Consider the following 15221-nt stretch of genomic DNA (forward strand, 5'->3'; position numbering starts at 1 on the left):
TTTAAATATTCTCAATGTGCATCAAACATTTCAAAATATATTTTCAATTCTGATGTTTTTAAAGGGACAAGAAATAACCCTAAAATAGCCAAGGGAAAAGATGAACAATTATCAAAAAAAATAATCAAACCAGAATGCTATGTTTCAGTTGCATCATAATGAGCAATAAAACAATGCACAAGACAAAAACGTCAAAGCCAACAACAATGTCAGTTTTATAGTTTGACTCTGACTCCAGGAGGGCCACATGAATGCAGTCAAAGGGCCATATTTGCCCCCCGTGCCGCACTTTGCCCAGGTCTGATTTACTAGCTAAATGATAAAAGGCTGTGAGTTTGTAAGGAGGCAAGCACTTTTACTTCTCCATCTGACAGGGACGTTTACATGCCTGTTATGACATATTAGAACCATGGATTTCAACTGCGCTTTATGAGAAACCGTCTCGTGGCTTAGGAGACTCAGGACAACATTCTATACTAGTCTCTTAAGCTAAGGTGAAGAACGTGGGCACACTGGGAAATATATCCCTGCAAAGTTTGCGACATTCCATCCAGTGTGGTTGCAAGGCAGCGGACCAGACCTCAAGAAAGAATCTGTGGCATTCTCGCATAAATAAATGTCTTCTTTGTAATCGCTGATTGACATTACGTAGTAGTGACTGAATCTCGACCCAAATCCTGACAGCTTTTCCACCCGCAGGACGTCCCACACCCACTGACAGCTCTCTTTGTGGAGACCTTTTGCCCTTGTGTGCAGGAACACTGACTTCAAGAATAAGCTCTGTACATCAAGAGACATAAGAACCATTGGTTAAAAAAAAATACATTGCATTATGAAACAAAACTTGATCAAGAAACAAGATTTTCAGTCACTGTAAAGATCTTGCTGTCTGTTTAACTACATATATTCAGCAATTGAACTTGTTTCAATCATAACATCTTTCAAACCCCTGTTTGAAATAGATCCCCGCACTAATACAGTAGACAGATCTCTGCCAGCAAGATAGATTTTTTTCTTCTTTTACCACACCCAGGACTAACTGTGCTGAGCAGAAACTTAAATCAGTCGCCTACATCTGTGTGTGTCCACTTTTCTGTCACAGTATATAATGAATGTAGTGTTGGTAGCACTCCGTGTCTCTTAAATGTTGAACAGTATAAAGGGGTGGAAATTGAAAATGCAAAATGTCTCTAAATATTTTGCAGGGCTCCTGGGAATTAAAATGCAGGTTCCATTCCTATCATACTTAAAACTGAATAATAGTAATTTTTCAGGACATGGAGAGGCGATGTGACCCTGGGCCCCAGGATATCCTGTGGGGATTGCTCTGGAAGCATAGCCAGCAGCCTGTGGTAATAAGTCAGAGCAATTTCCAGTGAGGATTGGAGTCTGCCCTCGCTGCCCTTAGTCACCAATTCTGCTCTTTTCATGGGCAGAATTTCTAGGCTATTTCTTAAGGTCAAGATCTCAACATTGGTTCTTGTTCTGGAGTGAGGAGGGGTGAAAACCCCAGCTGGACTGGGGAAGTGACTTCAGTATTGATGACGCTGCCGGGTCAGTTTGGTGAAGAACAGGTTGAGCCAAAAGCCAAAGTTCTTCATCAGCATGTCATCTCCATTCCTTGAACTTGAACTTGGCTCTAACTATCACTCGTGTGTGAGTTATTTTCTGGTTTTGTCTAGGTGTTTTGTTTGTGATTTCCTATTGTTTGTGTTTATACAAACCTGTAGATTTGTCCTGAGCATCTCTATCTCCAGCCACCACTCGGTGCCCACTCAATGTCCAGGTTCACGACAGACTGACATGTAAAATGAAGCCTCCTGTCTGACCCTGTGGGCAGGTCCCTTGATGAAATGGTTGGGAAGCTCCAATATCAAGAGTTCTTCAACGCTCCGTATCCATCATCTCAAAAGTAGCATTCACCATGAACGCTCAACAGAGCAGAGAGACTTTCTATCAAAGTCCCGCTGAGGGAGCCAGGGACTGATTTGTACAGCTAAACACTGAACCAAATCCAGATTTGAAGTTTGGGAACGTTAATTCTTAAATGTTTAATACATCAAAGTCTACAGCACAATCATTTTCACAAAACATGAAATAATTTATGGGCTGCATTGGGACATTTGGGTTTCATTTAAGCCAGACATTCTGGGAGTCAGCTTCTGGAAGGGAACATCATTACAGGGGGGGAATTAGCATAACCAGAAAAACAACAATGATTTAGTAAGTTTCCCCTCTGTCCCTGGTGTCCGAGGGGTCTCTAGATGTGAATGTCCCAAACCTTGGCATCATGCCATTATTAGTCTTTTCGTTCTGGTTGGGAGCAGCCAGACAGGATTTATGGAACAAGTGGCAAACTTTTTCAGAGCGGGATTTAAACTTCATTCGACTCTTTCTTGGCCATAAAGCAAAATAGTTTGGAGCATTAATGGTAGAGTAGCGCACAACTAAAACCGCACTCTTCGAAGGGGCACAAAGTCACATAAGACTTGTCAACAGCAGAGGGGGAAAAAAAATGACGGTCGAGGGGGCCCAGGGATGAGGATGCTGCTACCTTGTGGTTGAGGAGCATTAGATTTGGTTGGATCTGCGAGATAACATCTTAATGTTTGCATCCTGTAAATTGACTGTGACGCAAATCTGAATTTTCCATGTGAGCAAAGAGCTCAAATATCTCACAGGGGGATTGCAAGCAAGGTTTAGGAGTCATTGAACAACTGACAACCAGTCCTCTTAAACCGTTCCAACTGAAACAAAATCTGACTGACCGGCCTTGGAAACTGTTCTACATGCTGCTGCAGTAATCTGGTCATCATCAGATGTTCCTCATTTTTTTGTTGCAACCAAGAGATTAACAAGCCAGAATTTACAGCACATGGGAGAGTGATGTTTCTTTTTCTCCGTGCCATTAGGTATTAGTCCTCCTTCTAATTCGGTCATATTGTGATACTTATGATCCCTTTGCTTCTGTGTGAGTCCCTCACCCCCACCCCGCCCCTCCTCACCCGTCTCCTATTTATCCATCCGTGCCTGGCTCGGCCTTTAGTAACTGTCTGCTCAGAGAAGGTTGCGGTATAGAGGATCTATAGCAGCTTTGTTGACTTTGGCTGCTGCCAGACAGAAAGCCAAGCCTTTAATTTGACTTTGGTTTCAATATCTGACCCTTAATAAAACAAATAACCTTGTTTGGAGAGAAAGAAATCACCCCCAATTACTATTGAGCGAAGGGAGGGGGGGGAGTCTGGTGCAGGTCAAGCTTGGTCTTCAAATTGACCTGGCTTAGAAAAATAAAATGGAAGAATGTTACAAGGAACGTGGCCTCCTGTTCAAATTGAGGTTCAAGTTTCATTCGTAACCACAAGACCCGGTGAGTGTTGCTCTGCTAAACCCCAATTTCTAGAGTTGAACGCATTTTCCTGAGACGAACCCAAAAAAAAGAGTTTGTTTCTTTCCAGACGGAAAGCTACATTTTCTTCATGTCTGGCTCATTCATTCCAGATCAACCTTCGTCTCTCTGAAGTCGGTGTCATCCATCAGTGTCTTTAGTTTAAATAATCTCAGCGGTTTCTTCCCAAAAAGGCGGTGTTGACATAATGAGTGGTGCGCATCGGTTTTGATTTGGATAAGAAGGCATTTCTGACACAAAAGAAGATTGCTAGCATGTGACTGCCATACTCTTGACTTCTATACGGTGCACACACAAAAAAGCACGCTGCACTGTAAAGTTTGTGGACTAGGATTAAAGACTGAAGCGTGTATTCATTATGTTTCTCAATGCACCTTTTGAAATACAAAAAAAAAAAGTTTAATATACTAAAAACTCCATAAATAAATTTACGTATTGCATTATCTTTTGACAAAATCTCGAAGACCCATGTCTAGTGTCCTAGTTGCAATGTAAAGAGCACGTCACCAGGAAGGCACCCTGAATGAAATGCCAGCTCAAATGTCCCTTCTCAATACGAGAGTGCGACAAGTCTAGTCTGAGCCTCTTCCAGGGGACGAAGCTCCTCACCTCACCTCTAGAGTCCAACCTTCCAGTCACTTATCATAACCTAATTTTAAATAATGGAAGACTTTATTTGACAGTGATCCTGTAGAAAAGGATGATGGGAGGATGAATGGGTGAAATGAATGATAGAATTGTGTATCATCAGAAAACAGTATGTTACAAATGGATGGGTTAAAAGAGACGTTTGTTACCTACATGGAGGCTGGAGCTAGAAGTGGAGAGGTTAATGATAGCAGAGCCGGCACCATCTGCAAGCTGGACAGACGCACATGCACACAAAGTTTAGCTTTGGACCAACAATATCAGCAGTCAGTCTTGATCTGAATAACGCTCATACAGTTTGTCAAACAAGAGTTCAGGCTGCACTGCAAACACATCCAACATCAGGACATTACATAGCCAAATACATTTATTAAAGTAAAAGCCTGAGGCCAAAACTATGTGGAAAAATTAAACAAATGTATCTTCAGTGGGAGGTGCAACTGAACATTAGTATTATAGGCAACAAAATATTATAGTATAGAGTACATGTCCCGTCTGCATACATTAAACTTTTTTTCTTGCTTCTGTTTGACATACATGCCACTCACTCATGCTTTTCAGACATAGTCAAAGCATACAGTAAGTTTGTTTTCACTTTTACTTGTTTTACACAAACCATAACTCAGTTTAAACATGTTTCCCGCGGATAAACTGTGACTCGACAGGCAATAGTTCCACAATTTGTTGATGTTGGCTTATTTGAAACTATCACCATCATCACTTTGAAGGATGGACGGATGAACAGCAGCATCATAGAGTTTTACTAAACACTCTCCAAAGTGCTGAAGCAACATCTAGATTGACTAGAGAACTGTGTATCTGAGCTTGTGTTTGGGTGTGTTTGTTTAGTTGTAAATCAGACACTCGGTAAAGAGCTTACAGTGGAGCCACAAAAAGAAACCTGGGACACATTTGAGGTCAGAAATGGGCTTGTATGACCCAAAAATTATGGTCAAACTTTGATGAATGGTGCATAAACATACATGCCATACGAGAATCCAAGATGTCATCGAAAGTCGCACAAATATTTATTCACAACTCTGCAGAACTTTGCAACAAATTTGCAAGATTTGTCTTGGGTCTGAAACCACTAGGATCTTACACAATGCAGCGGTATTGAAACTTGCACAGGAGTTGGGCTCATGACTTGAGCAAAGCAATCATGTCTAAATTACATAACTATGAAGCTTGTTCCATTGCCATTGATAAATGGAAGGCAACAAAGAGGAAAGATCTGAATAGAAACTCCAAAGAGCACATCCGGCACTAATGCCATTGCCACAAATTTCACCACTTGTTGCCACGTTCTAATTGACTCCACAGAGAGCCGGAGCAGTTTATTGTTCCCTGAAACGCCACCAAACAAATGAAAGTCACCACTTCGGGGAAAACAGCAAAGCAGCCGTTTTCTCAACATTTTAGACGTATGAGAGGTATATTAAAAACAGCCTCTGCAGAATTCAATCTTCATGAGCCCATGAAAATAATCTGAAGTTTCTCTATAAAATCAATGATGTGGGTTGAATTAGTTTTCCTGTTTGTGTGCATCTATGAAAATGGCTGTTGGCGCCTGTGGGTTACGCACACACAAACAACGTAGAAGAGAGTTTAAAGGGGAAGGGTAGATTCGAAAATAATGGCGACATCACAGAGTGGAGGAAACCACAGCAAAGGGGACGGAAAAACAAGATAGCTTTTAAAGAGCTACCAAACTACAGCACCATCAGTCTGATAGTCTTCAACCAGTGATGCATGGCAGTTGGAAAAAACAACACAGGAAGGGGAGCGTGAGGACGTGCACGAGAGGGATGGAATAAACAAGTGTGTACCACCATGTTGCCTTTTCTCTAAAACTAACCCATCAATGCTTCAAAGTTAGCATTAGCTCCATGGTTCAGCCAGTTTCTACTGAAGAGAATAATGAACCCAGTGACCTACCTGCTCCGGAATAAGCGGCTCTTTGTCATCTATGTCAATCAATGCGTCCCCGCTTGTCACCCGAGGCACATGACCTGGATACAAAATACAGTCAGTGTTTTTCCACGCACCGACGTCGTTGAGGTCCACACAGTTCTTTGGGTATCCAACCTCTGATGTCCTCCACCTCCTCCTCTTCTCCATCCTCCTCCTTTACGTATCGGTAATCCTCCAGAGACCTGATGGTGCACTGACCGACAACCGGCTTTCTGCCAAACTGTCGGTTGTCAATGACTTTGATGACGATTGGTGGCATGTAGAGCTCCTCCACAGGTAGTCGCTGAGAGGAGAACATGAGACTTTACAGCAGGGATTCTTCACCTTTTTGATCTCGGGGCCCATTCAAATAATCGAACTGATTCGTGACTCTTGAGTTCATTTGTGATCAACAGCCATATTGAATCCACTTACATGTAAACAAACCAAAACCTTGTGAAATGTGATCATCGCAAAGATGTTTGTCATCAACAAGTCCAACCAGCAGCAGAACCAGGTGCAAGTCATAATCATCAAATTTACAAAAGGAAGAAAGAAAAAAAATACACCTGATGCAAACTGTTAGGAAAATTGGAAAAATAAAACTGAATACAATTCTGAATAAAATAAATATAATAAAACCTAAATATTAGAAAATAAAAATAATATATTTTATTTAAACACCAAAGAAGATGTAAGTAAAGTGTAAATGAAAGTATTGCCATAAAATGATCTAATTAATTTTCAAACCTGCTTCACTTTCTTTATCACATTTTCTTTTCAAGAACTCGTCCATAGTTGTTAACTATCACAGATGTGCAGCTGTCAAGTCAATTCAAAGACACACTACTGCCACCAAACGTGGCTAATGTAATAAAACTCATGGACCAAAGGTGTAAAACAAAAAAACATCTAACCATGGGCCCCGGCCCTGAGGTTAAGTACCACTGCCTTAAAGCACTGCCTGCAAAGTGCTGATCAAATGAATGTTTTGTTGTAGCTTAACATTTGCCCATAAGTTGTATCCAGTGCACTGTGAATGGAGCTCTTTGCCAACATGAGACTGAGCACTGTTGGCTTACACCAAAAAAGTTGTTTAAAGAGTGTGGCTCACATAGCTGGAGCCTATCGCTGCTACCGCTGTATGTTTTTGAAAGGTGGGAAGAATCCAAAGAGCCATCAGCGCAGGGGCACGCTCACCGCAGATGTATTAAGGCAGATGTTTGTGCCTCAAGCTGTGATCAATTTTTTGAGTTTCCTACTGTGCAACGCTGCACTAAGCACAACTTGACCAGCCTTGCCACAACATGTATGATATGGATAGAATGGAGATCTGCCAGTGCAATCGGTTAAGAAGAGGCATGAACTTCTAAAGAAGAAATCGATGTTTCTTCCAGTGGGCAAAAACCTAACTGTCAGTACCGTCCTTTAAAAATTGTGTGGGTCAGCCCCTTTCCATGCTAGAAAAAAAACAATGATGATGATCAGAAACTTCTCTCTGACTGGTAGAATTGTTCAACTAAACCTTGCAGGTTTATGCTGCACGACATCAGGAGGATTCATCCTAGAAGAGGTTCTGGTCCATTAACTCTTGCATCTCTGCTTGAACAGTCAGACCTCAAGGCCTCACCCAACAATTCCGCCCTATTCTTAACCGCAGCAGTGACTATTAGCAATTGAACTATTGTATCCAATGTTGATGCCAAAGTCAACAGCGCTTTACTTACAGTGACTCAAAGAAGGTCAACCCCAACCTCTGTCTTCCTTTTGTCTGGCCTGCTGCCCACAGTGTCAGGATATAGCGTTGCACATCAGAGCAGGAGGGAAATTAAAAGCGAAACATGTTGCCGCCTCTATGTCCATCAGCTCCTGCAGAGGTCTTGGCAGCTTAGAGAGTCATAAAGCTGCTCCTCGTCCACCTCACTTCTTCATCTTAAGACGAATTTCCCCTCTCGGCTCCCAACGGTGACTGTTCATCAAAGTTCAGATTTTTCAACCCAAGTGTTTGATGTGACCCTTCCACCCTCTCCCACATTTCATTGACTTAACGTGTGGCGTATAGCGTAGCATCTTATGCTCCTTCTTCACAGTTAATGTTATAAAAGTGACCGTCATGTGATGCGACACAATGAAAAACCCTTTTATTCTTATTTGTTTAATCGTGCAGCTTCAGTGTACAAACCTAGTTGCCAGGGCTCACATCAGAAAAATCTGCTATTAAAATGTGAATATGACCATCAGCATTTCACTGCTTTTTTTGTTCCATACAGGAGCACCGGCGTCTGTCATACTTGTATTTCAGGGCAAATAGGTGGCTATTTCCAGAGCTCCTTCATTCATTTGTGGTGGTCAATTGAAGACCATAATCTTGTTAACATCAAAGTGTCGCAGCCACAGTCAGGGTCTGAGTTTCAGGGGAAAATATGTGACTATTTCCACGCTCCAGTTAGTGCTGTCATAATAACAGAGTGGGCTGATCAGCATTGGACCTTTATATTATTAACATTAAAATCTGTGCCTGGTCTGGAGCTGATGTGAGGAAATTTGTGCAGCATATTTCCACATTTAGGTTAAGATTTCACGGAGAAAGCACTCTGAAAGGGCACCAGCGTGAATTAGGAGGAAGTATATCCTGGGAATTTCAGTTAAGATTCAGAAATAAACAGCGGGCGGCTTGTTTGGAGCCACATAAACGGTTGGACTCCAGATTTTCTTAAGTGAGCGGGAAGCGTTTAAAATGGACAGGAGGATTTCAGTCAGAAAAGAAGGATTGTTAATTCAGCAGCTTCACTGATGAAGATAAATGGCTGACACAGGACCACATCAGAAGCGAAAAAGCACGAAAGTTGTGGGCCTCTCCACTGATTACTCATGCACAGCAGTTACAGAACATTGACGTCCTCACCACATCAAGGAGCAGCGTGTTGACATCGAAGTTGGGCTTCTTCTTCACGCAGCGGATGACACAGCTCTGGACCATGGTGCCGCCGCACTCTACCTGCAGGCTCGGGGAGGTCACGCTGGCCAACTGGAAACTCTTCAGGTTGCGTACTCCCCAGGCTAGGACCTAATGCGAGACGCATATCGAGTCATTTTATCCTTTAATGTAATGATTAAATAAGACAAGCTTGCTTTCAATAAATTCAAAACCAGACATGGTAGAAACCTCGATGGCTGTTCTCTGCAGGACGGGTTTGATCCCCTGCGGAACCATGAAGACATTGGGTTCTCTCTGCGGTGGTGGGTACGGCAGGTCCGACTCCTCAGGCTCAAACGTTGGAAAAAAAGTTAGAATAGAATGTTTTATAGATTAAAATAAAATCCCTAAAATTGTATTTTATAGATTAATTCCATTACACGCCAGTTTTGGTCACACCACAGGCAGGTCTACCTGAGTTCAAGTTCCATGTACAACACACTGTGCCATTTTTTGCACCTTGACTGGCTCGAAAAAGAACGCAGCCAACTCAAACAAAGTCTCTCCGTAGGAAAATCCCTGTTGTTTCATTTTCGGACACCCCATGCATATTACTGTGTGCTAAGGGCAGGACTACCGGATATTAATTCGATGATGTGATGGTTGATTTATTCATTTATTTATTCTCTGATATTTGTTGATTTTGATACTGACAAAGTTGAGAAATGACATCAAGAATAAAGTTTTGGTCGTTTCTCTTGTAAGCAATGATGTATGACATGATAATACATGACATTGTGTCAAATTTTAAGAATGAACATGACAGGCTGACTTCGCCGTCAACACTGGACACATGAATTCACATGAAAATAGTCACTAGCAAGTCGACTTGAGCAGCAGTACGCTTCAGAAATCACGGTCAACCAGGCAGAGATTTTTAGTCGAGACTTGCCTCCTGCTTTAATGACCAATTTCAGACGCCTGGCAGGTTTTCTTATATTTTGATGGAAATTTCGTTTCTGTTGGACCGAAAATGTGGCAATGATAGTCTAGTTGTCGTAGTTTGACGCACAATAGTGTTGCGTAACCTCTCCAGTCCTCCCTGTTAATTGCTGCCAACAAATGAAGTACAAAAACATCCTGAGTAGTAAATGTGGCGAAAGTGAAAATCCTCTACAAGACAACTGGAATGTAACCAATTTTGTTTTTGAACGATGTCTCAATGTGTTAAATGTGACAGGCATAAAATTCAAATACTATAGTGCCAGTGTTTTCATTCAGAAATAACAAACTTTCAAAGTACAACGAGAATCAATATCACATACCCATTGTTGGAGGTTTTCAGTGAGGAATCCCGGAAACATTAACTGGTTCAAGTAAGGAAGAAAATATAGAATCACTTTTCATTTCATTCACATCTTGAATGTGACACTGCAGCTTGTGCCCTCACCTCATCCAGAACATGAGTGGAAGTCATGATGTCGCCCTGTGTGACCGAAACACACTTTGGTGTTCAAGATCAAATGGAAAGATGGAACATAAGTAAACAGTTGTACCAACCTCTTGACCTGGAATATGATGAACTGCCGGCTGAAAAGACACAGAAACTATGTTATTCTGAACACAACCTGTGTGAACAGCAGAGTATGTGCTTTAGTTGGTGGCATTTCCAGAATAGATCACTGGAGGACACAGAGCTATGTTACAGATAAGACGATAAGACAAGATGATTCTGACCTTCTCTCTGCGTATGAGCTCAAAGGCAGCCAACAGTTCACCAGCAGGTTTGTCCCCAAATCGAATTGGGAACCAGGCCAGGCGAGGAGATGCAGTTACCGAGGGTTGACACACACATCGGCCCATGAACTCATCAGCCCCCTGAATATTTTGATGAGTGGGTACCAATCGATTAAGTAACTAATAAGTCAACTGAATAAGTTGACAGCATCTCACGTATGTGTCCTGGTCGTAGAGCTCCACGACAACGTTGGGTGGCGAGGACATGGTGGTCTCCGGGTCACCGAAGATCTCCACCTCATAGAAGATGAGCGTCTGGTCCCAGGTGGGGTTCAGGGTGTTTCGCACCGTGACCGTCTTCTGGGACTGATGCAGGAAGGACACGATGGCGTAGGCATCTGCACACGGATGGACAGCGGATAGAAAAGGACTTATACATTCAAATACTGACGTTTTATCTTTCCTGAGCCTTCATGGATCAGAATGAAGAACATAGTGAACTCAAGGAAGGTCATAGTTTTGGTGATATTTTCATTATTTTACCAGAACAGCTCTTCTCTTTATCAAGGACAGAGAAAGTTTTCTCATTTCTTGAGTCCGACAAAAAAGAAGAAAGTTGAATAACTCCTCCAAGCGTGATACCTGTCTGACAGTGAGGTTAGCAGCCATGTGCCAGACATCATTAACCACTTAGCGTTCCAGTCGCCGTTTAAAAAAATAGTAAATGTGGTCACGGTAAATATCGCTATTTTTAAAGTAAATAGAAATGCACAGTGAACATGATTATTAAAGAACCATTACATTTTTAAGCTGTCTGTCAAAACCCTCCAGTGGGTTTGGAGGTTGAGGGCAGTTGGAGGCTCGTCCCGTCGGTGAAGGTCCGTGTGTTGGCGGCGAACGAGGCACATTTTCCAATGTTCTGGCAGTAATATCGGTAAGGAGTGACATTTGTGGCCACAAGGGCAAGTTAAAATACATCTCCTGCTTCCCACACGGTGACATCATCAACTGGGGAATGCTTAGCTCGAGACTGAGGGCTGGGAACGAGGCTTGGAGAAGTTTATTATTCCAGGTCATAACCAGCCTCCACCGTGTAAGCACACGCAACAGGCAACACGGCTCTGTGTGATGTCAGCGGCACACACGTACAGAAAGCTCATCATTTGTTATTATAGGGCCAACAGTGTCTCTGAGGGGCCGTTAGCATCCAAGTAAACAGAAGCTTGGTTGCATTTTTCCCAGCAGCCTTTAATTAACCCTCTGACACACTGACGCACACACGCTAACACACACACGTGTATGAGCACATGGTCCGATTGGCTGCGCTTCTTCGGCATTTCAAATTGTTGTCTGCTTTTAATACTGAAAGAAAGAGATGTTGTCACGTAAAATCATAAGAAGCTTTTTTTTAAAGATTTTAACCAAACTAGAAAGTCACCAATATTATTGCCCTACCTTTATTATGTTGATATCAGATGTAATGAGCACAGTCGGACAGCAGGTGGCAACAGAGTCACATAGTTCATGAATAAGAGAAAGGCAGCAACTGGAGGCAGCAATCTTTCGTCTTTAGCTTGTTCCATTCACACACCTTTCCTCTTCACTCAATACTTGCATGATTAAACTCGGGACTGCCACCTTCTTCCTGACCACCTGACGCTGACCGATACGAATCCTAGTCTGGGATCTGAACTTTTGCCAAGGGGGCCTGCTAAACCACAGCAACAGAGCTCATTGATTTATACTGGCATTGGTCACATGACCGACAGTGCAACTCTGCAATTGGAATCAATAGAAAGTTGGAGGATATTGATAAATACAATTGAACCAATAGAACACCAGCAAAATCAAGTCACTAGAAAGGAAAAAAAATTCCAACCAACGATGACAGCATGTCCATTTTTGTGACTGTTTACTGACAAACAGATCCTGTCGCATAACCACCAACCCTTTGCAAATGGCGGAGGTAATAAAAGATTCCTGATTTTGAATTTAAAAAGTACATTTCAGTATAAGCTCCAGTTAAATGGCTTGAAAACGTCCTCCCTTCAAAGCCTCATCTTCTCAGTTCCCTGGCGTGCAGATGTGGTTGAACAACCAGAACGAATTGCCAGTCTCACATCTTACAACGGTCCTCACTAAGACCTCTGTAACACTGAGCTGAAGCCCAAGACAGAGACTGCCAAGAACATGGGTGTTGTACTTGTGACCAACTCAGATACAACAACTCAATCAAGATTTCACAATACAGCTTCATAAAGAAACTTGCTATGCTATGCTATGCTATGCTATTTCATGGCAGAATTGTGAAGCTTCATGAAGCAGCAAGACAGTATGAACAGTATGAAAACAGCCACAGAACGTTTTCACGTGACTGAGATGAACCCAAATATTGATTTAGCAACACAAGAGCCTTGCCTTAGGAACAAGTGCAAAAAGAGAAGTTCCATCTCATACAGGTTTACTTTACCGGAGAAGCTGTCTTTGTCCATGGCGAGCAGATCTCTGGCTTGATAGAGGTAGCAGCGCAAGTGGTAGCGGGTACCGCCTTGAACAACACACCGGCGTCACATAACCACTCAGTGTCAATGACGATGAAGACTACACAGGTGAAAAGTTGAGCCTAACGGTCAAAGAAGCAGGAAATGGTTGGTCTGTTGACTCCAAATGTAGTTGTTACAGTCTTGTCGTCATTCTTGTCCTCAATGCTGCTCTGTGAAGGCAGGGGACAGGAAACAGGAATGAAAAAAGAATAAAATAGCACTGTCAAATCAAAATGAAAGTGTGCATATGCAATGTCTCCTGTTCCTTCTAACCAGACTAGATTGTTTTTAATCTTGAGCACTCTTGAAATGTGCCAGATCAGCCTTCGGTTCAGCGTGTGAGCTGCCTGGGCCTCACCAGAGAGCACTCCAGAGCAAAGATGGCAGCCGGCCCCGTCTTCTCCAGCGGTTCCATGCGGCACCTCCACCTGCGTCTCCTGAAACTGTCCGTCTTCCTGGGCTTCAGGTGAAACCTCCAGCCGAAAAGTGAAGCATACTCCCAGCCTTCCTTCTCCTGGTCATCTGGACGCTGCTATAATACACACACACGCTTATATTTTTCATCACGTCTGCACACATTAAATCAATACATGACTCTTAATCGTATGTCGGTGTGAGTTTGTGTGTTATCTGTCTTTATGTGCGTTGTGATTGGCACCCGCCTTCTCCAGTCCCCCACCGGGAATAATCGGTTGGAAATGAATGAGTGGAAATTTATCATAAATATTTTTTGGCCGGCTACACATCACCCAGCAGAAGAATCATGACAGCCGGTGGCGGTGTTCATGCCTACAAATGAACAGCTACACTGCTATCTAGTGGTCAAAACATGTCATGTCCAATGGTTTTTTTTCCTTGTTTCTTGAGAAGAAATGAAAAATTTCAATATGTCATACCTGGAACTGTTTATTCTGATGTAAAAAATTGGTAAACAGTTTATTCAATTAAATAGAAATAGCAGTAGTGATCATTATAAACATATTATTATAACATAGAACACGTATCATTATTGGTGTAGCTTTTAACAGCGAACATTATCTCTGCTCTTGCACCACTCCTTTCATTGAAATCCATTTGAATCTTTGCTGTACTAATCTTGACAGTGAACAGGTTTCATTTTACAATCGTCAGTTGGCAGCCTGTTGATCATTCATGGGTGAGTAAAGGTCTGTGACTGAAAGGTGGCTGGTTCAATCCCTGCTCCTGGTGTGTTTGTGTTGTTGTGTCCCTGAGCAAGACACTCAACCCTAGTTTGCTCCTGATGATTCAGATGACGCGCTGCGTCGCTGCCTACTGCTGTCAGTGTGTGTGAATGGGTGACTGAGTGTAAAGCGCTTTGGGTGCTGGTAAAGCATGGAAAGCGCTATATAAGTAAGAACCATTTTATTCATTTATTATATGAAACACAATTGCTACTTTATGTGACCGCACCGTCATTTTTTGTGCGTTAAGCACACAGTCACAGCCATAATTGCAGTGGTACTGTACTAATATTTGTCATCTTAATACAGAGCATCTTAAGTATGTCTGATGACTCACTTGACAAATATGAAAGGGCATCAAAGGAGGAGTGTGTTTTTGTGTGACAACTTTCCTTCAATTCAGAAAAAGGACAAAGGCACCTTCCTACCTTTCTGAGTGCTTCCATCTTCTGTTGGTCTCGTCTTCTCAGTCGTATCCATCGTCGACGTCGGTTAGTGTGGTACATCTTCTCTGCTGTGACCCATGATTTGGGCCGGCGGTCTGGAGGTATGGTGATTCCGTATTCCCAACCTGAACAAACACATCAAACAGAATTGAGATTAAAATGCAGTGAAGAATTTCATGCAAACTCAGCACACCATGCTCATCCACGGCTCTGTTGAGATCTTCACTCCACTCCTCATCCTCCCACACCCAACCAGGTGGACACTCCACTTCGTCTTTGGGCACTGCCTTCTCACCATTCTGACCAGTGGAAAAACAGTTATTTATACATTGTATATATATTTACAAAGCTCCATCATGAAGAGAATCA

General features: G+C 42.5%; 1 protein-coding gene across 8 annotated transcripts in view; it reads right to left on the bottom strand.

Moving 5' to 3' along the window:
• dysf (dysferlin, limb girdle muscular dystrophy 2B (autosomal recessive)) overlaps positions 1–15221 on the bottom strand; it is a 53811-nt gene that overhangs the window by 22568 nt on the left and 16022 nt on the right. For 5 of the 8 annotated variants that reach the window (XM_053861222.1, XM_053861220.1, XM_053861221.1 and 2 more), the window contains 15 exons: positions 15046–15151; positions 14835–14977; positions 13563–13736; positions 13290–13374; positions 13132–13209; positions 10878–11059; positions 10662–10802; positions 10485–10514; positions 10375–10410; positions 10250–10291; positions 9174–9275; positions 8913–9074; positions 6143–6311; positions 5993–6066; positions 4208–4267 (listed from right to left, as the gene is read on the bottom strand). In XM_053861222.1, coding sequence (XP_053717197.1) covers positions 4208–4267; positions 5993–6066; positions 6143–6311; positions 8913–9074; positions 9174–9275; positions 10250–10291; positions 10375–10410; positions 10485–10514; positions 10662–10802; positions 10878–11059; positions 13132–13209; positions 13290–13374; positions 13563–13736; positions 14835–14977; positions 15046–15151 — 1584 coding nt within the window. The remainder of the gene's footprint in view (positions 1–4207; positions 4268–5992; positions 6067–6142; positions 6312–8912; positions 9075–9173; positions 9276–10249; positions 10292–10374; positions 10411–10484; positions 10515–10661; positions 10803–10877; positions 11060–13131; positions 13210–13289; positions 13375–13562; positions 13737–14834; positions 14978–15045; positions 15152–15221) is intronic. The other 3 variants (XM_053861224.1, XM_053861223.1, XM_053861227.1) reach the window with 1 other exon arrangement.

Source organism: Synchiropus splendidus, chromosome 3 (assembly GCF_027744825.2).
Source record: "Synchiropus splendidus isolate RoL2022-P1 chromosome 3, RoL_Sspl_1.0, whole genome shotgun sequence".
In the NCBI taxonomy this organism is placed as follows: domain Eukaryota; kingdom Metazoa; phylum Chordata; class Actinopteri; order Syngnathiformes; family Callionymidae; genus Synchiropus; species Synchiropus splendidus.